This window comes from Gorilla gorilla, chromosome 2 (genome assembly GCF_029281585.2).
Source record: "Gorilla gorilla gorilla isolate KB3781 chromosome 2, NHGRI_mGorGor1-v2.1_pri, whole genome shotgun sequence".
Taxonomy (NCBI): Eukaryota; Metazoa; Chordata; class Mammalia; order Primates; family Hominidae; genus Gorilla; species Gorilla gorilla.
Genome location: NC_086017.1, coordinates 36,988,160 through 37,015,154, shown reverse-complemented (window position 1 = coordinate 37,015,154; position 26,995 = coordinate 36,988,160). Strand labels below are relative to the sequence as shown.

The window sequence follows — 26,995 nt, the reverse complement described above, 5'->3', positions numbered from 1 at the left end:
CATTACTGGGTATATACCCAAAGGACTATAAATCATGCTGCTATAAAGACACATGCACACGTATGTTTATTGCGGCATTATTCACAATAGCAAAGACTTGGAACCAACCCAAATGTCCAACAATGATAGACTGGATTAAGAAAATGTGGCACATATACACCATGGAATACTATGCAGCCATAAAAAATGATGAGTTCATGTCCTTTGTAGGGACATGGATGAAATTGGAAACCATCATTCTCAGTAAACTATCGCAAGAACAAAAAACCAAACACCGCATATTCTCACTCATAGGTGGGAATTGAACAATGAGATCACATGGACACAGGAAGGGGAATATCACACTCTGGGGACTGTTGTGGGGTGGGGGGAGGGGGGAGGGATAGCATTGGGAGATATACCTAATGCTAGATGACGAGTTAGTGGGTGCAGCGCACCGGAATGGCACATGTATACATATGTAACTAACCTGCACAATGTGCACATGTACCCTAAAACTTAAAGTATAAAAAAAAAAAAAAAAAAAACTTGCCCACTTGATTGTTGTCTGTACATTGTTCCTTCCCTTCCCTTCCCTTCCCTTCCCTTCCCTTCCCTTCCCTTCCCTTCCCTTCCCTTCCCTTCCCTTCCCTTCCCTTCCCTTCCCCTCCCCTCCCCTCCCCTCCCCTCCCCTCCCCTCCCCTTCCCTTCCCTTGTCTTTCTTTTTTGAGATACAGTCTCACTCTGTCACCCAGGATGGAGTGCAGTGGTGTGATCTTGGCTCACTGCAACCTCCACCTCCCATGTTCAAGTGATTCTTCTGCCTTCGCCTCCTCAATAGCTGGGATTATAGGCACCCACCACCATGCCTGTCTAATTTTTATATTTTTAGTAGAGATGAGGTTTCACTATTTGGCCAGGCTGGTCTCAAACTCCTGACCTCAAATGATCAGTCCACTTTTGGCCTCCCAAAGTGCTGGGATTAAAGGCATGAGCCACCATGCCTGGCCCATTGTTTCTTTCTTTTTTTCTTTTTTTTCTTGAGACAGAGTCTTGCTCTGTTGCCCAGGCTGGAGTGCAGTAGTATGATCTCAGCTCACTGCAACCTCCGCCTCCCAGGTTTAAGCAATTCTCATGCTTCAGCCTTGTGAGTACCTGGGATTACAGGTGCCTGCCACCATGTCTGGCTAATTTTTGTATTTTTAGTAGAGACCAGGTTTCACCTTGTTGGCCAGACTGGTCTCAAACTCCTGACCTCAGGTGATCTGTCTGCCTCAGCCTCCTGAAGTGCTAGGATTACAGGTGTGAACCACCACACCCAGCCCCCATTGTTTCTTTTAAATGTTAAATAGAATTACCTGATCCTGGCCTCATTTGAAATGCTTTGAAATATATTGGTATATACATTTAGTTCTATTGGCATGTTAGTCTGCTGTCTTGGAAAAACAAAGTGGTCAGTATTGTTGTGATGGACCAGATCTTCTGTGTTCTTAACAAATGATAATTTCAGATTATGACATTGTTTTCCTTCTCCTCTTTGTTAGTATTATTCCTTCTAGAAAACCTGTATTTGAGTTAAAAGTGATAGAAAATCCATTCATTTCTGATACCGTACTAGGTTAGTTATGGGATAACAGTGAAACATTTTTAACCATAATAAATTTGATACTGGAGTTTTAGATTGAATTGTAATGACCAATTTATTCCCTAATTTATTTAATTTAATCACAGCTCATTAATATGTAATAGTGCTTTTAAGAAGTTCTAATTAAGATAGTATCATAATAATGAGATCATAACTATGTCATGACAGTAAAATTTTTAGCTTTGTGTAAATATTTAAGAAGTTCAAAATAAATAAGATCCAACCTAAAGAGAATATTTTCTTTATTATATAATCCATATAAATTAGTTATTTTTAGGGCCCCAAAACACCAGTTTTTCTGGTTTAGATTTAACTATTGCTCTCTTAACTGTATGTAGAGAATGGGAGAAGGGAAATTCTTCAAGATTCCCTGATGAAAATAGATGATGTTACCATCCAAACCATTTTGGGAAAGCTGGACACAGTGGTGTGCCTCTGTATTTCCAGCTACTCAGAAGACCGAGGCAGGATGATCCGTTAAACCCAGAGGTTTGAGAACAGCCTGGGCAACATAGTGAGAACCTATTTCTAAAAAACAAACAAAAACCAACTTTCAGGATCAAAGATTAAAGATTTCCACCTACCACTGGGTAGGTGGTGAGACCAGGCTCCAGGCTTATTCCATCAGCCCACCTCTCTGATGTGGCAAAGCCAAGTCTTCCATAGGGAGGCCTGGAGAAAAGGTTCCTATCTCACCACTACAGTGAGCAGTTCACTCAGCTATGGTCTAGTCCACAAGGTTCCTTAATCATCTGACCACACTGGCTGATTTGTAAAAATATACCTTAAAATGTAGGGACTAAGTTTATTTACAATAGTATGCAGTCAATGGCCTGTCTTCTAGTTTGAATTTTCTTTGTGCAATCATCCATGAAAAGCATAGAATGCGGTGCCACTGATAAAAGATCACCTCAGCTGGATGAATTTCTAGCACCTGGTAGCACTAAATTGAGATATTTAAGGGTACAGTTTATTAACAAAACAGATGGAAGAAACTGGGTAAAAATATACCTAATAGAATATGAATATTTCAGAACACAAAGAAATAGTGCATTTTTTAGAGTTCTAAAGTAAAGCATCTATAGGATATAGCTGTTGTTATGCTTTATATTTATTTCTTGATTTTCTTTCTCTCCTAAAACTTTCTGGCAATTTTAAAAATTGCACTGATTTTAATAAAATAGATGCCCTTAATTTTCCTACTGTAGCAGTTAATTTGGGTAATGTCAGTCTGTTACTGTTAGAATTGCTATTCAACTGAAAATGTATTATGATCTGCTGCACACATAAAAATATTACATTATAATGCGCAAAACCGAGCTAAACATAATTGTGCCTATACTAGCGTGGTGACAGGAAGCATCTTCTATAATGGTGCTGATTTCCATATCAGTGATAATTTTATTGTCTGATTTGCATTGTATTCTCCTTGCTGCCGTATTGATATCCAGAATGTGTCTATCCATTCCTAGGATAGATGCATGCAGATGCCAAAAAAATCTAGTTAACTCCCTCTCCTACTCCTTGAAAAATCTTAGTAATTAGAAAGTGAAAAAGATTATAGCAGCCAAATTCTGTCTCCAAAAACTTTGTCTTTTTTCTTGCCTAAATCCCTTTAATAGGTTAATGTACTTGCTGGATGTGTCTTCTGAGGACAACTTAATGGCTCAACTATTTATTGAGCCTTTGCTATGTGTAAGGCATTGTGCCAAGCACTAAAGGATTTAAAATGGACTAAAGTGCCCCCAGTTCTTCAAGGAACAATTTTATAAAGAGTTGGATACTCAAATACTCACAGTGAAAAACTCCAGAAATCACAATAGGGAAAATGTGTGGCATATGGTTTATGTCAAGGTCAAAAATTATATCAATTTTTTTCTGAAGCAAAAACTGCTGCAAGGGATTGTTACAGAAATATAATTTTTTTTTTTTTTTTTTTTTTGAGACAAGAGTCTTGCTCTGTCACCCAGGCTGGAGTGCAGTGGCACAATCTCGGCTCACTGCAAGCTCCGCCTCCTGGGATCATGCCATTCTCCTTCTTCAGCCTCCCGAGTATCTGGGACTACAGGCGCCCACCACCATGCCCGGCTAATTTTTTGGTATTTTTTAGTAGAGACAGGGTTTCACTGTGTTAGCCAGGATGGTCTTGATCTCCTGACCTCGTGATCCACCTGCCTCAGCCTCCCAAAGTGCTGGAATTGCAGGCGTGAGCCACCATGCCTGGCCTAGAAATACAAATTTTAAACCCAAACTATCCATCTGTATTATCATATTTTTATGCATACAGAGTCTGAAAAAGCATCTCTCTCAGATTGTAAATTCCCCTTTATCAGAATTTATGCAAACAGTCAATTACCCATGGATGAAATTTTGGCAGTTACAAGTGACTATTGATTTATGACCCAATTGGTTCTTGGGTTTTGATTGCAAGTCCAGCATCCTTCAGTCTCGAATTGCCTTTTTCAGCGGGGACTCCAGCTTCTCCTGACTCTTCATTTGTTCAAAGAAAAATGTTTTCCTCTGATGTTTTATCCATGCCTGTTCTTAAGAGACACAAAGCCTTTGTTAAAGTTTTACTAGTTTTAGGGATATTTGAATTCCAGCATCTTAATTGCATCAACAGAATAAAAAGTTTTCTCAATTCAAAAATTCTCCTTCATCTTTTTTCAACCTTGGTAATGTTGACACATCTTGGGTGTAAAGTCCTGAAAAGGTTGCAGATGCCAGCTGTGGTCTTCAGGATAGGGTAGAAGATGATTTACTTAGAATAAAAAAGGTCATAAGAAGGAAAAGGCCTTGAATTGGGTTTTTACTTCTGTGTAAATTTCTAATGACTTCAGTTGAGGATAGTTAGAGGAAGAAGGGTTTTGTGGTTTGGGACGAAGAAAAGAGGTAGGCATGGAAGAAGTTGAGTTGGTTTTGCAATAAAGTTTTGAGCCTTAGAAAGAGCTCCTGGATTTGGTATCAGGGGTTGAGTGTGGCAGAGCTGAGGCTGGACTTAGAAGCCCCATACTAGCCTTAGGCATTGGAAAAATTTCTGAGTAGCGTATATCTTTTGCCAGAGAGCGGCCAAAGCATTTCCTATCTCAGGTTGTAAGTTAGCCAACTAGGGTGGACCTCAGAAGCAGAAATTAGCAACTCAGAGTCATAAAACAGCCTTTGAACATTGGATGTACTAATTATGGGAAATCAAAGTTAAAATACTTCTTCACCTGCAAATTAACTTCAACAAAACAAGGAGCTTGGTGAAACTTTGAAGAATCACTGAAAAGAATCTCAGGGAAAAGAAATAAACAGCAATTGATCAGACAGTTTGCAATGCACAAATGTTTTTTATATTTTAAAAATCTTTTCGTCTTACCTATAGAACATAAATATATGAAAGCTTTTAGAGGTTTATTTCTGATTCTAGTTATCCCTAAGATCTTAAGTTTTCTTCATCTGCAAATTCTATTATTATGGAGTTTTTAGAAACCTGTGCCTTGGAGCTGTGTCATTTTACTGTAGGAAAAAAATAAAAAACACATAAATCTGAAATAAATAAGGCTGTCTCTGAAATGAGCATCATTGGAGCCTTTTTAGTCAAGAAGCGCTAGGTAATTTGTGACTAAATCATCTTGGACACAATTCATAGAGGGAATTCTTTCCCCTTCAATAAATGCACCTTTTTCTTTCTTCTCACACTCTCTGCCTGTTATCCTTTCCTCCATCACGGCCTTTCTTTGTCTTTTTGTCTACCTGATCTGTAGCTTTACTTTGCCAGCACTGTTTAGCCCCACGGCCTAAAAAGGCTCTTCACGCTTGCTGCGAATAGTCCCATACAATGAACATCTTAGGAGTTGCTTGGGTAAAGAAACAAGTGGTACTTTTTTACTGATTCATAGTCATTCCTTCCGCACTGTCTTTTTCTTAGAAAAATGAAAACTTCCAGCATCAGTGGCATTAATTAATTAATTTTTATTGACCCTTCAGACATAATTTTTGCAGTTTCTAATACTATTACTTAGGGAAATGTGGAATTACACAACCAGATTGATGACTTTGTAGTGCTATCATAATGGAAATGCATCCATCCGTTTTGGAGGATTTAGGAGAACCCTGTGGCTAGTTCTGCAGAGAGTGTTCAAGCCAGGCAGTAGTGTAGAGTCCCAAGAGGTTTGTAAGTTCTGTTCTCTGTAGCTCTTCTTTTTTTGGAAAACCTTGCCTCTCACTCTCCATGGCCTGGCTTTGTCTGCTACTAATTTTCCTGGAGTTTTGAAGAGAATAAGCCTTACTTATTTGCTGTGGTACTGAGAGGATTTGATAGCAAATATTTTTGAAAAAACTTAAGGGAGAGAAATTTCTCCTAAATTAATATAGTCTATTTCTTAGAAGTTCATATTTCCCCCCGCTACTGGGTTATATGGGCCTTTTCTACTGAGCACTCTTGCCACTTCCATCCTTTTTGATCCAATGTAGCTTATAGACCTGCATCTTTTTGTATTTATGGACTGAATAGATTCTGTAACAGGTGTATAGGTGGAACTACTGATGCCTCTTCTGCATCAAACATTTATATTGATATTTGAAGCAGTTAATATATGTTCTAACAAGATTTAGGTCCTATAGAAGGAAGGATAGAGAAAGAGGCTATGAAAAACTGAATTTCTCTTTCCAGGAGACCTTTGAGAAGGCAAGTTTGAGTAGCAGCAGCAGTGGAGCAGCCAGCCTGAAAAGTGAACTTTCAGAAAGCGCAGACCTGCCCCCTGAAGGCTTCCAGGCCTCCTATGGTAAAGACGAAGACAGGGCCTGTGATGAAATCCTGTCAGATGATAACTTCAACCTGGAAAATACTGAGAAAGGTACTGCTAGTGGCAGTGTGTCAACATGAATGTATTCTGGACTCCTTCCTGTTTCAAGACTCATTTGCTTTTTTATTGTTTTTATTAATGTGCAGATACATATTCAGAGGTAGATGATGAATTGGACATTTCGGATAACTCCAGCAGCTCCAGTTCAAGCCCTCTGAAAGAATCTACATTCAGTAAGCTTTCTGTTATCAATTTGCTGTTTGTGGGATTCCAGAAGACAGTGGTTTGGAAATCATACTTGAGTCAAGCAAATATCACCATATACGTAACCCAGTGGTTTGTTTTTCAGGTGCAGTGCTAATTAGGACAGATGTGTCTGTCTCTCTGACAGAGCCCAAAGGTTAGCCAGCACAGTGGTTTTGTATTTTCTCAGCTGTCAAATGAATAGTTTTACTATTTCTACCAGCAATTGCAGGTTCTAACTAGAGAGTCAAGATATCTAACTTGGAGACAGCCAAATAACCACAGGAGTAATGGACATGACCTTTTATGAGCCTGTTGGTTAGATGAATTCAAAGCCTGTAGAAGAAATTGGTCCTGGTATAGACTAATTTTTGTGCAATTTTATTTATATAAATCTAAAGAGATGTGTTACATTTAAAACAATAAAATAATTTTTTTAGAGTTAATAAAAATATGACATATAAATTCCGTCCATAATGTTAATCTTGACTCTTAATTTAAAACAGTAAAGAAAATAGTCATACTGGGATATGGGAAAGAAAAGGAAAAGGTATATTTAGATAAAATTTAAAGATTATAAAGAGAGATAGAATCAAATACATGGAACAAACCTGAAACTTAAAGAGAAGTTAAAATAGAAAATGAAGAGAAACAATTTTTTTAAAAAAGAGTAAGTTGATAAAATATTAAAAACCATAGATAGAAATATTCTGAAATAAATTAAGTGAAAATAATTCTCTCTCCTCAGTGACTATACTATGAAAATCTCATAAAAGAACATTTAAAATAGCTTCTCTAAGGATCAAAGTAGAACCCTAAGGATTTAGCTACATTCTTTGTCCTTTCCAAACTTAATTGGTCCATCGAAATGATGATTAGATGTTCCAGATTTTCTGGGACAACCCCAGTTTTCAATATTCTGTCCTATTTTCTCTGTAGATCCCTGCCTTCTAGGTGTATTAATTTGTAATTGGGAAAACATGAAGCTCATGTGGGAAAAAATATTTATGCATATAAACATATATAACAAATTCCAGAAGAAGTTTATTACTGACTGTTTTGAGATAAGTTCAGTGTTCTATATATCTGGCAGCAATGGTGGGAGGGTTAGTGGGGAGGTAGGAAAGAGATGGTTGACCCTTAAATTTGCATATGGTAACTTGGCAAGGATGGTTATGACATTTTATTGCATGACATTTTATTGTGTTTTGTTAGATATTAATAACAGGGTTGTTTTTGTTTGTTTAGCACATTTGCTTTAGAGAAAAAGCCCTTAAACAAACCTGACAAATAAATAACAATTTGTAACATATTTTAGCTCATGCTTTCATAATCAAAGACAATTTTTACAGTATGTACAATTGCTCAGGTAACAGAAATTCAGCATTGTTTTTTGTTGTTGTTGTTGTGGTTTACCATGAATACAGCCATGTTTGTTTCTTGAATGTTGTTTGACTGCTTTCATGCTACAATGGCAGCAGAATTCAGTTGTGACATAGTATGGCTTGCAAAGCCTAGAATATTTCCTACCTACCGTTTACAGAGATAAATTTGACTTTAGAACAATATGAGAGTGTTTATAGACAAAGCCATTCATGGAATATATATATTCTTTATTATTTTGAATTTTATAAAAAACTTATTTAAAATTTTTTGTGATATATAATATTTGTACCTATTTATGGATACTTGTGATATTTTGATATATGCATAGAATGTGTAGTCATTAAATTACACATTGTATGGGTAATTCAGATATTGATCACCTCAAACATTTATCATTTATTTGTGTTGGAAACATTTCAAATCTCCCCTTCTAGCTATTTTTAAATATTTAAACATTTTCTTTATCCATTCATCTGGTGATGGATACGTAGTTTGATTTCATATCCTGGTGGTTGTGAGTAGTGCTGCAATAAACACGAGAGTAGAGATATCTTTTTGATATACTACCCTTCTTTTGGATATATACCAGTAGTGGGATTGCTGGATCATATAGAAGTTCTATTTTTAGTTTTTTGAAGAGAAACTTTATTTATTTATTTATTTTAAGTTTTTTTTTTTTTTTTTTTTTGAGATGGAGTCTCGCTCTGTCACCAGGCTGGAGTGCAGTGGCACGATCTTAGCTCACTGCAACCTCCGCCTCCTGGGTTCAAGCGATTCTCCTGCCTTAGCCTCCCGAGTAGCTGGGACTACAGGCATGCTCCACCACACCCAGCTAATTTTTGTACTTTTTAGTACGGACGGGATTTCATGTTGGCCAGGAAGGTCTCGCTCTCTTGACCTCATGATTCATCTACCTCGGCCTCACAAAGTGCTGGGATTACAGGTGTGCGCCACCACACCCGGCCGAGAACCTTTATACTGTTTTCCATAATGGCTACACTAATTTACAGTCCCACCAACAGTGTATGAGTTCCCTTTTCTCTGCATCTTCACCAGTATTTGTTGTTCAGTATTGTTTTATTAAAACATAAAAAATAAAAGATTTGCAGAGGAAATAATGTAAAGTTATTTCTATTTTCTCGTCTCAGACATTTTAAAGAGAAGTTTTAGTGCTTCAGGAGGAGAAAGACAATCCCAAACAAGGTAGGTGCAAATTGAACTCCTAGAAATATTTTTTGATTTTGCAGAGCTGAGTTATTGATGGCTGAATTGAAACCTGATAGCCAGAAGTTTCCATGTGCCTGCGGAAATAGAAGGAGTTAGAGCTTACTTGCCCAGAACTGTTTATAGTTCACCAAGTAGCATACTGAAACAGGTACTGATCTTGGACCTGGGTCTTAGTCTAGCTCTGCCTTTTTCTAGCTTTGTGACCTTGAGCAAATCAGTTAGCCTCTCTGAGCTCAAGGGTGGGCCGGCGGGGTAGGGCAGCTGTGCTCCATGAGGTCATCTGGAGCCCTGGTCTTATATCTTGTTCTTCCATATCCCCAGGGTATAGGTTTCATCTTTTTGACCAATATGACTTATGAGACCGCATCCTACCTCCAAGCCAGCAAGAAGAAGAAAGGGGAAGTAGAGACACCCCTCTTCCTTTTAAGGATATGACCGAGATGTTATGCTCATCACTTCTGTTCACATACCATTGGCCAGAACTTCCTCATATGACCACAGCTAGTTGCAAGGGATGGTGAAATATGTTTGAGAGACTGTCTTTTAAAAGCAAAGCAAAATTGTTATTTTGGGACAGCTAGCTGTGTCAGTGACAGTTGTTTCTTAGAGTAGGGACTGAAACAAAACTATTAGATTGAGCCTTCTGCAAGTTCTCCTGACCTTCACTGGCACTGGGTGAGATTAGAGGGAGCAGAACCTTGATTACAGTGTTCCAGAGGCAGAGATAGGAGGCATTTAAGAAGTTGAGAAATGAGCTGGGAGAATGAGCTGGTGGGGAATGTTTGATGGAAAAGGACCTCCTAGAATCAGGATGAACTCAGGACATTTGGGACAGAGGAAGGAGAAGAGACCAATGGAGAGGAGAGATTAGAGAGGAAAAGAGATAACTGACAGTATACAGTTGCATCATAGACCAGAGCCAGAGGAGTGGGCCTGGAAAAGATGAGTGGCAACACCTTCTTTGTGTCTGGAGAAAGGGAGGTGAAGATAAAATTAAGCTAGAGAAATAGAGAAAGGCAGATTAAGGAAGAAATATATGGTTTCTGTATATAATTATTATTATTATTGAAATAGAATCTTGCTCTATTGCCCAGGCTGGAGTGCAGTGGCGTGATCACTGCAACCTCTGCCTTCCAGGTTCAAGTGATTCCTCTGCCTCCGCCTCCCGAGTAGCTGAGATTACAGGTACCTGCCACCATACCTGGCTAATTTTTGTATTTTTAGGAGAGATTGGGTTTCACCATGTTGGCCAGGCTGGTATCGAACTCCTGACCTCAGGTGATCCACCCACCTTAGCCTCCCAAAGTGCTGGGATTATAGGCATTCGCCACTGTGCCCAGCCAATTTCTATGTATTAGTTGATATTCTAGGCCAATATTCTAGACAGCTGAGAGGACTGTCTAGATTTGAGGAGTATATTCAGCTAGGAGCAGCCAATGTTGAGATGAGAACTGGGCAGAGAATGGTGGAAGGACTGCCAGACTGCTCTGAGGCTGGGGCACCTGTTGAGGTTGGGCCACATATAAGTGGTGATGCCAGGCGGGGCTCTTCAGAGCTGTGGGATGACCCCCACTCAGGAGGTGGCAGCATCTGTGTGACAAAAGGCTAAGGCTGTGATGTGCTATAGCAGGCAGGGCTTTTTGGATACAAGCAAAGGAGCCTGACTTTAGCTAACTTATGTGACAGGGGGTTCTTTAGAAGTCATTGTGGGGCTTGTGTAATTTAGACTCTGGAGGATCAAGCTTGGGAAGGCATAGGAGCCAGTTCAGTCCCTGAAGTCTATAAAGGAGACATTTTTGGGAGGCTTATAAGGGCACAAGAACTCTGGGATAAATGAACTCCCAGCTTGTTTATTCCATTCTCATGTCACCTTTCTTAGGATTCAAAATCCTGAGAGAGAGAGAGCCAGATTGGCCTGGCTGGGATCAGGTTCCTGTTTACTGCCTTGAGGAGAGCTGAGATCCTTGACTAGTCCATCAGGGGTGCTTGCTGAAGGGAGCAGGTGTTAGTGCTGGGCAGCCTCAATGGAACCACCAGGATCTACCTCTGGGTTTGAGGGTGCTGGGAATCACATAACATAAATGAAGTTCAGAAGAACCTGCTCAGCAAATTCCTGGGGGATTCAGTTAGGTGACAAAGGAAGGTTCCTATAGACAAATCCTTTTCTTGTTTAGTCAAAGATGCATCACTGATACATTTATCTTCAAATGAAGATCAGGAGGAGTTAGGGTGGAGTCTTTTAATTTCCTAACTTTTTTTCCAGTGTTTCTGGGAATAAAAACCCAAGGAAAACTTATCAACAGGGTGTATGATCTATCAGAAAGATATTCGATAAAACCCTATAAGACCTCATGACGTTCTTTAGTGGGCCAAAGTGCAGAGGAGTCATGGTCAGAAGTAATGGGGAGGGCAGGGGAAAGAAAAGTACTCCAGAATGCCAAAGAGAACCACAATGACCACAATGGGTGTTTGTGGGGACTGGAGATCTGAGTTAGAAGATCTTCCAAAGGATCTTTAGGGCTTGCTAGTACCCAACATTGCTCATTCCTCACTTACTGACTTTCTATTGCTAACAAAGCAAATATTTTAGTTCAAAAGTAAATTATGATATATGATGTACTCCCAATTAAGTGAGTTTTATATTAAAATGAAAATTTCCAATCAGATGAATGTAGGTATCTTGGCCCTGTCAAAAATAATTCTACTATTTTTTTGAAAGGATCCATGGAAAATTGTCTTATTTGCACAAATCCGGTTGATGTCCACCCCTTCAAAAACAAACAAAAACCCCATATGGTCTATATCTTTTAGAGCTTGAGATGGCTTTTAAAAAGCTAGTTATTAACTAAGTACTTTATAACAAATTGGATAAGCTAGAATCAGCAGAAAGGCAAGGTTTAATCTGAAGATCATTGAAACAGGGGTATAAGCTTTAACTTGGGGTTATGACCAAGTCAACAGATGGATATGGAAAGTGGCCCATACATTGAAGTTGATGTTTTGGAAAGTATGTTCCAAGGTGAACAGGACCTGACCTAAAGCAACATTTGTAAAATTGTGCCATGAAATGTGGTAATACAGCGTGACATGCCACCAAGGAACACAGGTTTGTTTAAGACAAGCTCTCTTCCTTCAGGGAGCTCACAGCAAAATGGAAAGACAAGGGCCGACTTCAGAAGAAAATAAATGATAAAAGACAGCCTTTGATTTATACCAAATAAGAGGAGAGAAAATTAATAACTTTTGACTCCCTCCCAGGTAATCCCTAGGGCTTCTCTGAATTAAAAGGAGACAATCCCAAAATGTATTTATAATTCTTTAAAGAACGTTAAATAGAGCTAAAGTTATTTGCAATCTAATTTGTTTAGGATTTTCCTGGGTTTCTTTGTTTATTAATGTGAAATGTAAACCCATCCTGCAAAATATTTAGAAGCTAAATAAGAAGTTTGAATATAAAAGAAGATAGCAAAGCTACATAATAGAATAAAAATAAATTGAAAATCAAGCCTGTAGAGGGTTTTCTTTCTTTCTTTCTTTTTTTTCCTATTCTGTGCCATGTATAAAATGGTATAACAGTTTCAAGGAGACCCTAGGCAGCTCTCCTACTTGGGGACCCTTACTGACTCTTTAAAAAGGCCCAATGAGAGAAGTCACAGGGAAGTACATACCTGTTCTGACCACAGCCTCCAAAATATAGAAGTCAGACGTGGCCCTGGCTAAATATTAATAGTATCAAGAGAAAGCTTAAGCATAAACTCATAACTTTGGTCAGATATCAGATATCAGGAGCCAGATTTAAACCAATTGCTTGTGGAAAAACTAACGTAACTCCCTAATAACTTAGGATATGCTTTTGGGCAAATGAGCCAGACAAATGGATAAAACATGAGCAAATGGAACTAGGAGGGATAGCCCCTGCCTGCTCAGAGAAGTTTTGAAGTCTCAAGGCTGGAGAATAATATTAGAACTGGAAGGCACCTGGGAATCCAAGCCATCATCAGTTGATAAAACTTTTTTTAAGGAATATAGTTAATGGCAAGATCAAGAGAGGAATAAGCCCCAATTTCTTTGAAATTTCCAACTTTAATCATTTTCAAACTTGATATGAAATCTTTTATATCTATTACTATTTGCTAGGAAGGCATCAAGAATGGGCTTGACTTTTACCAGTTTTTATGCGAGTTTCATAGGCTGACCTAGTATATACTCATTGAGGATTCTAATCCAGCAAGTCATAGCATGTTATTTCAACTTATAAATAAAATACTCTGTATAGTGGAACTTGATAACGCTCACTGGGGCTTCAGCCTCTTTATCACATATTCTCAGGTCCTAGTAAAATTTAGTCATTGTTTTATGACCATCTTAAGAACCTTCATTCATTTGTTTAATAGATGGATATTTATTACTGTGTGCCAGGCCTGCACCAAACTATGCCTAATTCGTCTTTGCATTCTCCAGGGCACAGTGTATTGCACATAGGTACCAACCTACAGATACTTGTTAATTAATAGATGAATGACTGTTATCTCAGTGTAAATTCTTTATCTCATTACCAAGGACTGAAATCTTGCCTACTGACAGCCTTTGCCATAGCCACAGCTTAAGGCACATTTTTTTTTTTTTTTTTAAAGGATCCTGTTGCTCCGGCAACAAGATTTCTCCGCGTCTGCTTGCCTTCTGTCACCAAGACAACAGGGTATATTTGGCAGGCTGGTTTGAGACACTGGATGTTTGTGGTATCAGAGATGCCTGTGGTTCACAACTTTTTTGATTCATCAGTGTATGCATAATTGTATTTGACAGTGTGCTCCTAAGTCTAAATCTTTTTTTTTTTTTTTTTTTTTTTTGAGACGGAGTTTTGCTCTTTCATCCAGGCTGGAGTGCAGTGGTGCCATCTCAGCTCACTGCAACCTCGGCCCGCTGGGTTCCAGTGGTTCTCCTGCCCCAGCCTCCCTAGTAGCTGGGATTATAGGCTCCTGCCACCACACCCAGCTAATTTTTGTATTTTTAGTAGAGATGGGGTTTCGCCATGTTGACCAGGCTGGTCTCGAACTCTTGACTTCAGGTGATCCACCTGCCTGGGCCTCCCAAAGTGGTAGGATTGCAGGCATAAGCCACCGTGCCAGGCCTTTCTAAGTCTTTATATGTAAAGATGATTGTGGATGTTTGTGACAATTCAGCATCATATTTGTGACTGGAAAGACCTCGTGTATTTTCAGGACCAGTGGATCTTGCCTCTTAAAAGCGGAAGTCTTGCTTATTTTTACTTGTAGCTCTTCTCCGTCCATCTTTTTCATAATCTGTATCTGGTTTTACTTTGGTTGAATAAATACTGCATGATTACTCCTTGGTAGAATCAACCTGGCCCATCTGCTAATGTCTCACTCCAGCAGCCTTAAAACAAACAAACAAACAAACAAAAAAACACATAGTAAGACCACTTTGTTTCTTTTCTGTGATAGTTCTATACTTTCCTGGTTTATTGCTCATTTGTTTCTAGCTGTTATTGAAGTAGAAGGGGATAGCCACAGGAGCATTATACTACTTTGTTGTCATGATACCAACTCTATTAACATTATAGATAAATAGGAGAACTCAAAGCTACATAATGTTGCTTATTCACACAGGACATATTTATGAATGTCACTGCCTGAAAGAGATCTTCAGCTATAAAATGCTCATTAGCTCACATGGTGTGGTTGCAATAGTTTCGGAAGGCATTACCTTACTATTGTAAGGCAAACCTCTCATTTCATAAGGTTTAATTATTTTTATCAATATCAAATAGCATTGATACTTTTCACAATTGAATTAAATGATGGAATACACTTATAATGTATTTGAAAATGTTTTCTTTGTTCAGATACATATTTCAAGGAATTCTTATGAGAGATGATATTCTAGGGCTTCATCTTCTTCTTGGCCAGGACTCTGCTGGCAAAATTATTATCCAAATAATTCACCTTGCTCTTGACTTAATTCAGTGAAAAGTCTATTTAAAAAATTACGATGCTAATTCCTAGATTATTCACTTTATCTCTTAGTGTTTTGGGGTGGAAATTGTAGGCTAACACTCATTTTCAGCACTTCAGTTTCTCTTTTGCCTTATTAATTCCAGATGAGGTCACACTAGGTCTGAAGAGAGCTGGAAGGGATGGTCTTTTAGAATTCTTTCAGCCTTCTATTTTTCTGAAATTCTTCCATTAGCCTGAAGTGCTGTTGGTCAATGCCCATTTCAAAATTTTCAGAGAACACCAACAGTAATATGTTAAGCCTCTTCACCAGAAACTATTTCTGGAATGTTCTCTGTGTGAAACCACTTTGGTATATTTTCCAGCTTGTGATACGATGGGAACACCACCCTCTGTAGCCATAATGCTCTACTGGGCATAAACATTCAATGTGGTTCAATCTAGAGGCAGACTTCCCCCAGGCTCTGCATAATTTCAATCGTTTGTCCATCTGTGAACCCAACAATTGCATAGTTAAAAGCTGTCACTTCTGGTGACAATGAGTCTGTTCTATTTTGAAATTTCAGATGACTATATTTTCTTGCGGTTAGTGATATGATTTCCAGAGAAATTGACATTTTATTTTCTGCTATCTCTATGCAGTCTTGTAAATTCTAAGACTTTGGAAACTATTTATTTTCACCATCCCATCTCCAGTGTCTAGCATGGTGGCTACACATCGTGGGCATTTAATAAATATTTCTTGAATGAATGAATGAATGTGTAATTGTTCTTTTTAAAGATTCCCTGAAGTTTATTAAAGAGGAATTTAAAATTATATAAAGGAATAGCAAAAGCGGCAGCAACTCAGCATTGTCAGGGTGTTCTATGTCCCATATCCCACTAGCACACATTATGCATAACATTTGTTAATATGTAAAAATGTTTGAAATGTTAGATTCTTCAGGACATCTGGAATAGTCATCTTGCAAACTCATCATGTGAGTGATTATCAGCTTTTCAAGAACATGTATAACCTAATGGATACAAGTTTGCCACAAGTTGCATTTTTATTCACTTTTTAAGAGAGTGGAATTCAGGAGGTATTGCAGGTTTAGCAGCTACATGGCATGAATGTAATAAGTGTATGAAGACAATGACCAACACTTAAGGAAGGGCCTGGACCACATTGTTAAGTATGGAGGCCACTGGGCTCATGTGACTCTTGAGCAGCTTAAATGTGGCCAGTGCAACTGAGGGACTGAATTTTTAATTTTGTTTAATATTAATTAAGATGTAAAATAATAAGATATCTCAATTTTTATATGTTGAAATAATATTTTGGATATTTTTGATTAAATAAAATAGATTTATTTCACTTTATTCTTTTTACTTTTTGAAAATGTGGCTACCAGAAAACTTAAAATTATGTTTGATGCTTACAATCGGTTTCCATTAGACAGTACTAGCTTCATCTAGAAGGGTAAGGGGCAAAGTTATTCGGAAAGCATTTGCTGGGATATGGCATTTGTGCAGGCATACAAGGAGCTGGAACAGATGCTCTGCTCCTCAGCTCAGCCGTGGGGCTGTCCTGCCTACACATGGGCACTGCTGTCATCATGCCTCTTTTCAAACTTTCTGAGGGCAGGATCAGCTTCATTTCTTTTTTTAAACATGCTCCTTATCTCAGGTTAGGGAAAGTATATAAACTGTTAAAGGCTGGCAGGTTCCATTTACTTTTCAAGGCTCTGGAAACTTGAGCTCAGAATGGAACAGAATATATTATGAGATCAAGAGAGTGTTAGCCTGGTGAGGATCAAGAGGGAGTGGAAAGGAACAGGGAAGAAACTCATAGGTGGATGCAAAGATTTTGGTATTATTCTAGTGCTTAAGTTGGATGGTAGGTAAATGAGTGCCAATTTTGTTACGCTTAATAACTTAGGTAGGTGTTGCATGCATGTATCAAAAATTCTATGATTAAAACGAAAAGGTTGGGACAAGAGAATTATCAGCCATGTTTACTTGTATTTGAATTCCTATATTTATTCCTACTTAACAAATAACCTATCATGTGCCTTATACCTAGTAGATGTATGATATATTTTTGTAGGATTGCATTAAGTTTAAGAATGATTCTTACAACTTGTCAGGTCACAGATGTTTCTTATTTCCTTCCAGAAAACTATTAAAACTTGTTTCTAGGCCGGGCGTGGTGGCTCACACCTGTAATCCCAGCACTTTAGGAGGCTGAGGCAGGTGGATCATGAGGTCAGGAGATCGAGACCATCCTGGCTAACATGGTGAAACCCTGTCTCTACTAAAAATACAAGAAAATTAGCTGGGCGTGGTGGCGGGCACCTGTAGTCCCAGCTACTCGGGAGGCTGAGGCAGGAGAATGGCGTGAACCTGGGAGATGGAGGTTTCAGTGAGCTGAGATCGCATCACTGCACTCCAGCCTGGGTGACAGAGCTAGACTCGTCTCAAAAAAAAAAAAAAAATTGGTTCTAGGGTACAGTGGAAAAAACAAGGCTGAAGGTGATTTACAGATATCCCTAGTGGGGTCTAAGGCCACCTCCACAGAGTAGAAGACACTGAGACCAACTCGTAAAATGATCAAATAACCTAGAATTTTGGGGCAAGGCAAACAAGGGATGTTAATAACACTGGCAACTTTAGGAAAGATAATTATTTTCAATGCAAAAAACATTTTATAGGAGAGGTATAAGGTTTTTTTTGTTTTTTTAATAGAGCAGGGACAAATCATAGAAAATACTGTATATAACATTTTAAATCTTATATCATTTTAGTGCAAAATCATATTTTGAGTTTAAGTGTAACAAGAAAATTATTCAGGATCCTAAAATTTAGGCTCTTAGTCATACTTAGAGCCTAAAAACTGTGGTGGGACGATTCTGCCATTTGTCAGTAGAATGTCAATTGTACTGTTTGTTGCAATATATTTATTTCCCTCTTAATTAAACTCTTGAGAGCATCTTGAGGGAAAATAATCTCTATTAATCTTTATAATGTAGAGCATAGCAAGATGTAGGCTCTTAGTTTGTCAAATCCAAGTTGAACAGGTCATTCTAATGGCCTGTAATTCTGTTTTCAGGGACTTCACTGGAGGAACAGGATCAAGACCAAGACCAGGTAACTTAGTGTTGGTAGCAATAAAATCAAACACAACTCTCTAAAATTCAATGTAATTTATGTTACAGTTTCATATCTTTCCCCCTTTTATTTCTTCAGCTTTGCTGCCTCTTGACCTGCTTCTGAAAGTGCCACCCCACATGCTCAGGGCCCACATTAAGGAACTAGAGGCTGAGTTAGTGACAGGGTGGCATTCCCATAGCCTTCCTGCTGTGATTCTTCGAAATCTCAAAGATCATGGTAGTACTTACTAGATCACATTGATGTTAAGCACACAATGGGCAAATGCAGAATTATAGTTGGGCCTGAGATGTCTGAACGATGCTTGGGTGGTAATTTTAATACAAAGAGCGGAGAATTCTGCCTTGTTTGTTCACCATTATTAGTTTGGTGATTTGATGGTAACAAAATGCCTTCTGTGTTCACTGTTGGTTGAAATATTATGGGCTGTTTTTTCCAAAATTTGCATTTCTGCCGTGATGGGAATGTTAGCCAGTTGACCTATTGATGCTTCAAGTACATACCTACAAACAAAAAATAGTAACCATGTTTTACATAAGTATTTCTGTAAACTCTACACCTACATGATACATGTAGAATGAAGAAAGTAAGTCATATTTTTTTCTATCTCCTCTACCCTTACACAGATAATTATCTTTTACTTATTTATGTTTCTTTTCTTTTTTTTTTTTTTTTTTTTTGAGACAGAATCTCACTTTGTCACCCAGGCTGGAGTGCAGTGGCACGATCTCGGCTCACTGCAACCTTCACCTCCCAGGTTCAAGTGATTCTCCTGCCTCAGCCTCCTGAGTAGCTGGGATTACAGGTGCCTGCCACCATTCCTGGCTAATTTTTGTATTTTTAATATAGATGGGGTTTCACCATGGTGGCCAGGCTGGCCTTGAACTCTTGACCTCAGGTGATCCGCCCACAATTAAAATGACATATCACATTGTTTCCCTAATAATTGAAAAATTATAGATCCTTAAACATAAAAGTTTCTAATAAAGGTTTGGGAAGAATGTGTTAATGTTTCTAATTTTTGTTAAAGAGGACCAAAGTCCATCAGTAACATTTAAATTATTAGCTAAACCTAGACAATTCAGAAAAAGTTTGATGATTATGCTTTTAGCATATGTGTGAGTGTACAACTCTTGAGCATAGAGTTCTACTTTACTATTGGTTAATTTGGGATTATTGTTTAATGCTATTTTCACTTCAGCTTCCTTGATTCACATTCTTTTGTAGAGCTAATGTTTATAGTGAATATAGGCAAACTGACTGTAATGTTAGCCCATGTCTCCACATTTATTAAATTTGCTTTGGATGAGTTATTGACAGTTTGAGGCCATTACAATGTCAGCATAGATGCAAAAATGATGGTTTTATTAAGATGCCTGAAACTATCGTGTTGACCATGCTCTGCTCCTGTTATTTTGAAAAGGTAAGTTCAAAATATAATTATGAAATTAAGATGATTGTTATTAATTGATGTTACAACAGCAAGAATGTAACACACATATATATGTAAGCAATTGACAGTTCTGTTGTAATCCATATTAGAAATTCTTTTTCCTAAGCAGTATGTTGACTTAGTTCAGTGCAAGACTTGATTTTATGTCGGTAGCACTGATCAGATCTCTGGACCTTTAAACAAACTATTTACATTATGGCACAGTTTACATACATTTCTTTCTTATCCCTACAGTTTGCTATATCATCTAATTCTTTAAAATCTGCTGATTCATATATTGTTAAAACTTGTATCAGAATACACAAAAGCATTTTTTTTTTTTTTTGAGACAGAGTCTCCCTGTGTTGCCCAGGCTTGAGTGCAGTGGTGTGATCTCAGCTCACTGAAGCCTCCTCCTCCTGGGTTCAGGCAATTCTTCTGTCTCAGCCTCCCGAGTAGCTGGGATTACAGGCATCCACTACCATGCCTGGCTAATTTTTGTATTTTTAGTAGAGATGGGGTTTCTCCATATTGGCCAGGCTGGTCTCTAACTCCTGACCTCAAGTGATCTGCCCACCTCGGCCTCCCAAATTGTTGGGATTACAGATGTGAGCCACCACTCCTGGCCATTTTGAGTGTTATCAGTGAGTGCTAGATTTTGTACATAAAAGGAGTGGTTAGGTTTTACTAATATTGTACAACACATTAATTCACAGGGAACATTTGGGTTACCACCTGAGAGTTACTCTACTTTCATGTCAGAAAATGAGAACTTTATTTTTCTCAACCTTAATATGAAGGTTTTTTCCATTAATTATAAAACTCATACCTTTTAAGTGTTGCAAGTCAATTTGGATGATTGGTTGCTTTATCAAATTATAAACAGCTGGTGCCAGTGCCATTCACTTAGGTCACTACATCTGCAAACCATGCTGTAATCCAGTCATTACCTTGGTGTCTCTGTCTTAACTAAAGTATAAAGAGGTGACATTAATCTGGTAGTCCAACAATAAAGTAGTACGTTTGGACCAAGGTGTCATGAGACATTGTTGGTCCTGTCAGTAGTGAGTTATACCTTAAGCATTTGTTATGAAAAATAGGTAAAGCACTTAAATTTGTGAATGATTTATTTTTTTTTAAAAATAAGCTGATTATATTAGTGTATTTTCATTTACTTAACATTTGGTCTCGCTTTCTTGGATAGAAAGGAACATGTTGGAACTTATGCATAACCAACATTTGCAGCCCTGTATTGCCTAAATGTTCTGGAAAAAATAGCAGAAAGGGGAGAATTTTGCCAAAATCAGGGCATTCCCCCAGGAATATATCTAGTATGTGAACATTATTTCCCATGTATTATGGCAGAATACAGGGTTAGAACCATTATTTTAGAGTGCCAACTGCCTATACTGTAATATGATCTTGCCGGTATGGTACTCCTAAAAGCTGAACTTCTAGGTTCATGTCATGGTAATAACAGCAGTACCTCCAAACTCTTCTAGAACAAATAACAATGAAACTATTTTACATTACTTGTATTAAAAATTCCCTTGTTCTATCTTTTAATACTAAATTATATCAATAATTTATTTTCTACAAATTATTTCAATTAAATAATATATTGCAATTCCCTGCCAATAGAAAAGAAAACTTAGGAATTCATATATTATACAAATGAAAATATTACCAGTAATTAATATGAATAACTGAATGAAGAAACATTTTAACATGTTAATTATTTTCGCTCGGTTTTCCAAGCTTTAGTCACTAGTGAATTACCATGGTACAAATTTGCCTATGTCTGAGAACTATATGTACTATAATTTTCCTGATATTTTTCTTTACATCGACTAACTCAATTTAAATTCATTTTTAGAGGAAAGTTGTTATTATTTGTGTAAATGAGAACCAGTATAGTATCACTTGCCATAAGTAGATAACCATTGTAAAAGTAAATACAAATCTAAGAAAGACAACATTAAATTCCAGGTAGATATTGTTGTCTGCTTATCCTGAGGTCTGTTGTCTTTGCTGTAAAGGAACATTACCTAATATTTGAGAAATGATGAAAACATACTTGCACGATACTGAAACTTAATCCTTGATATAAACAACAGAAAGAAAACTGTAAAAGGAATACGTTTCCTACTGGACTATTTCATACCTGATCTACCTACTAATGAAATTAGGCTGTGTAGGTGTCCCATGCCTTGGGAAACTCAGTTCTTTAAAAATAGATTGATTCTGTGGTCTATAAAGTCAAATAAGTTAATCAAACAACTGGATATTACCAAGTATTTGGAATTGGGGAAAAAGGTCTCAGGTCTGTCTTGTATAAAAAAGAAATAATTGTTTCCTTTCAAGACACGGGAAATGGTATATATTTGTGAAAATTAAATCACACAAAAATATAACACAGGAAACATGTTCTTTTCAAGTACATACTATAATGTTATGGATTCTATTAGTGTGGGTCAAATGTAAATTTTTGGGTGTGTAAGTCAAACCTAAATTTTCAAGTGCAAATATAATGTCAACTAAAAATATGGCCTAATTTGACTGGATTAACACTGACATTTTCCCCTCCCTTGCTCAGGTTTTTATTTAGACAGCACCTGACACCCAGGCACTGAACCGATGTATGGGTTCTTATGTACTGCATTTTGAATAGAAATTGTCACTTTATGATTTCTGGGTCCTTAATTATGTTTTCTTATTGGATGACTATGAATCTATTTTTATGCTTCCATTTTATTAGTAAAGGCAAATCTAAATCAAATTGTCAATGTTTTTTATTTTTTGCTCAAATATTCTAGAAAGCATAGCTAACATTCTAGTCGTCCTTATACGAACAACTTTTAGTAGTTTACTTTCAAGTTAATTATTAACATAAAGTACTTAAAACTCATCTTCACAATTGCCAAAGTGATTTTAAGTACATACCTTCTTTTATTATGTTGCATAGCATTTTTAATCATATAAAAATTTGCTCACAGGTTTTAGTCAAAACTTCTATGATACTAGTCTATACTATATAATTTGGCATATAATTATATACATTGTTGGGATTTGTGAAGTATTAACTATGTTTTCCAACCAGATTGTAAGCATCTTCATTGCAACTTTTATAGATATAGGTGTATCTCACAGATATTGCAGGTTCTGTCCCGGCCAACAGCAATAAAGCAAATATCACAATTAAACATGTCACCTGAATTTTTTGGTTTTCCAATGCACATAAAGGTTATGTTTACACTATACCAAGTCTATTAAGTGCACAATAACATTATGTCTAAAAATATATATAGTATAATTAAAAATGCCTTGTTGCTAAAAAGTGCTAAAGATCATCTGAGACTTTTAACAAGACATAATCATTTTGCTGGTGGAGGGTCTTGCCTCCATGTAGATGGCTGCAGATTGATCAGGCTGGTGGTTGCTAAAGACTGGGGTGGTTGTAGCAATTTTGTAAAATAAGATAACAATGAAGTTTGCTCAATCAATTCAGTCTTTCACAAAAGTTTCTCTGTAGCGTGCGATGCTGTTTGATAGCATCTTACTCACAGTAGAACTTCTTACAAAAACTGGAGTCAGTCTCCTGAAACCTACTGCTGCTTTATGAACTAAATTTATAGACTATTCTAAATTATTTGTTGCCATTTCAACAATGTTCATAGCATCTTTACCAGGAGTAGATTCCATCACAAGAAACCACTTTTGTTGCTCATCCCTAAGAAGCAACTGCTCATCCATTCAAGCTTTTGGATGAGACTGCAGCAATTCAGTCACATCTTCAGTCTACTTCTAATTTTAGTTCTCTTGCTATTTCTACTACATTTGCAATTACTTCTTCTACTGAAGTTTTAAACCCTCAAAGTCATCCATGAGAGTTGGAACCAACTTCTTCCAAACTCCTGTTACTGTTGATATTTTGACCATTAATCATAATTTTTTAAATTTTTTAAATTTCTTTCCATATGTTATTGGGGTACAATTCTTTAGTGGTGATTTGTGAGATTTTGGTGCACCCATTACCTGAGCAGTATACACTGCACCCTATTTGTAGTCTTCTATTCCTCACCCCTTTCCCACTCTTCCCCCCAAGTCCCCAAAGTCCATTGTATCATTCTCATGCCTTTGCATCCTTATAGCTTAGCTCCCACATATCAGTGAGAAGATACGATGTTTGGTTTTCCATTCCTGAGTTACTTCACTTAGAATAATAGTCTCCAGTCTCATCCAGGTCACTGCAAATGCTGTTAATTCATTCCTTTTTTATGGCTGAGTAGCATTTCATCATATATATATATAATATTATATATATTATATATATAATATATTTTATATATATTATATATATATATATCATATTATATTTTATATATATTATATATATATATATCAGTTTCTTTATGCACTCCTTGATTGATGGGCATTTAGGTTGGTTCCACAATTTTGCAATTGTGAATTGTGTGGCTACAAACATGCATGGGCAAGTATCTTTTTTGTATTATGATATCTTTTCCTCTGGGTAGATACCCAGTAGTGGGATTGCTGGCTTAAAGAACTTTTAGTTCTTTAAGGAATCTCCACACTATTTTCCACGGTGATTGTACTAGTTACATTCCCACCAGCAGTGAAGAAGTGTTCCCTGATCACTGCATCCATGCCAATATCTACCGTTTTCTGATTTTTTGATTATGGTCATTCTTGCAGGAGTAAGGTGGTATCGCATTTTGGTTTTGATTTGCATTTCCCTGCTCATTAGTGATGCTGAACATTTTTTCATATGTTCGTTGCCCATTTGAGTATCTTCTTTTGAGAATTGTCTATTCATGTCTTTGGCCCACTTTTTGATAGGATTGTTTGTTTTTTACTTACTGATTTTTTTGAGTTTGTTGTAGATTCTAGATATTAGTCCTTTGTCACATTTATAGATTGTGAAGATTTTCTCCCACTCTGTGGGTTGTCTGTTTACTCTGCTGACTGTTCCTTTTGCCATGCAAAAGCTCTATAGTTTAATTAGGTCCCAGCTATTTATCTTTGTTTTTATTGCATTTGCTTTTAGTTTCTTGGTCATTAAATCCTTGCCTAAACCAATCTCTAGAAGGATTTTTCTAGAATTCTAGAAGATCTAGGATCTTCTAGAAATTTTATAGTTCCAGGTCTTAGGTTTAAGTCCTTAATCCATCTTGAGCTGATTTTTGTATAGGGTGACAGATGAGGGTCCAGTTTCTTTTCCTACTTGTGGCTAGCCAATTATCCCAGCACCATTTGTTGAAAAGGGTGTCCTTTCCCCACTTTATGTTTTTGTTTGCTTTGTTGAAGATTGGTTGGTAAGTATTTGGGTTTACTTCTGGGTTCTCTATTCTGTTCCATTGGTCTATGTGCCTATTTTTATACCAGTACCATGCTGTTTTGGTGACTATGGCCTTATAGTATAGTTTGAAATCAGGTAGTATGATGCCTCCAGATTTGTTCTTTTTGCTTAGTCTTGATTTGGCTATGCGGACTCCTTTTTGGTTGCATATGAATTTTAGAATTGTTTTTTCTAATTCTGTGAGAATGATGGTGGTATTTTGATGGGGATTGCATTGAATTTGTAGACTGTTTTTGGAAGTATGGTCATTTTCACAATATTGATTCTACTCATCCCTGAGCATGGGATGTGTTTCCATTTGTTTGTGTCATCTATGATTTCTTTCAGCAGTGTTTTGTAGTTTTCCTTGTAGAGGTCTTTCAACTTCTTGGTTAGGTATATTCCTAAGTATTTTATTTTATTTTATTTTATTTTATTTTATTTTATTTATTTTTTTGAGATGGAGTCTCACTCTGTTGCCAGGCTGGAGTGCAGTGGCGCAATTTTGGCTCACTGCAACCTCCGCCTCCCGGGTTCAAGTGATTCTCTTGCCTCAGCCTCCCTAATAGCTGGGACTACAGGTGTGCGCTACCACACCCAGCTGATTTTTGTATTTTTAGTAGAGACAGGGTTTCACCATGTTGGACAGGATGGTCTCGATCTCTTGACCTCGTGATCTGCCCACCTTGGCCTCCTAAACTGCTGGGATTACAGGTGTGAGCCACCACGCCCAGCCAGTATTTGTATTTTTTGCAGCTATTGTGAAAGGAATTGAGTTCTTGATTGGATTCTCCACTTGGTTGCTGTTGGTGTATAGAAGAGCTACTGATTTGTGTACATTAATCTTGTATCTAGAAAATTTGCTGAATTCTTTTATCAGTTCTAGGAGCTTTCTGGAGGAGTCTTTAGGGTTTTCAAGGTAAATGATCGTATTGACAGCAAACGGTGACGGTTTGACTTCCTCTTTACTGATTTGGATGCCCTTTGTTTCCTTCTCTTGCCTGACTGCTCTGGCTAGGACTTCCAGTACTATGTTGAAGAGTAGTGGTGAGAGTGGGCATCCTTGTCTTGTTCCAGTTCTCAGAGAGAATGCTTTCAACTTTTCCCCACTCAGTATTATGTTTTCTACGGGTTTGTCATAGATGGCTTTTATTACATCGAGATATGTCCCTTGTATGCCAATTTTGCTGAGAGTTTTAATCATAAAGGGATGCTGGATTTTGTTGAATGCTTTTTCTGCATGTATTGTGATGATCATTTGATTTTAGTTTGTAATTCTGTTTATGTGGTATATCACATTTATTGACTTGTGTATTTTAAACCATCCCTGTATCCCTGGTATGAAATCCACTTGATTATCGTGGACTGTCTTTTTGATATGTTGTTGGATTTTGTTAGCTAGTATTTTGTTAAGGATTTCGCCATCTATATTCATCAAGGATTTCAGTCTATAGTTTTCTTTTTTGATTATGTCCTATCCTGGTTTTGGTATTAGGGCGATGCTGGTGTCATAGAATGAATTAGGGAGGGTTCCCTCTTTCTCTATCTTATGGAATAGTGTCAAAAGGATTGGTACCAATTCTTTGAATGTGTGGTAGAATTCTGCTGTGAATCCCTCTGGTCCTGGACCTTTTTTTGTTGGTAATTTTTAAGTTACCATTTCAGTCTCACTGCTTGTTATTGGTCTGTTCAGGGTAACTAATTCTTCCTGATTTAAGCTAGGAGGGTTGTATTTTTCTAGGAATTTATCCATCTCTTCTAGGTTTTCTAGTTTATATGCATGAAGGTGTTCATAGTTACCTGAATGAT

The 26,995-nt window shown here is 37.4% G+C and overlaps 1 protein-coding gene across 7 annotated transcripts in view; it reads left to right on the top strand.

Annotated features, from left to right (window-relative positions):
- The window catches only part of NEK10 (NIMA related kinase 10), a 266,308-nt gene that overhangs the window by 194,640 nt on the left and 44,673 nt on the right, over window positions 1-26,995 (top strand). For 4 of the 7 annotated variants that reach the window (XM_055380926.2, XM_055380929.2, XM_019024868.4 and 1 more), the window contains exons 27-31: window positions 6,282-6,465; window positions 6,561-6,647; window positions 9,192-9,246; window positions 18,337-18,374; window positions 18,474-18,614. In XM_055380926.2, coding sequence (XP_055236901.2) covers window positions 6,282-6,465; window positions 6,561-6,647; window positions 9,192-9,246; window positions 18,337-18,374; window positions 18,474-18,614 — 505 coding nt within the window. The remainder of the gene's footprint in view (window positions 1-6,281; window positions 6,466-6,560; window positions 6,648-9,191; window positions 9,247-18,336; window positions 18,375-18,473; window positions 18,615-26,995) is intronic. The other 3 variants (XM_055380935.2, XM_055380933.2, XM_055380931.2) reach the window with 1 other exon arrangement.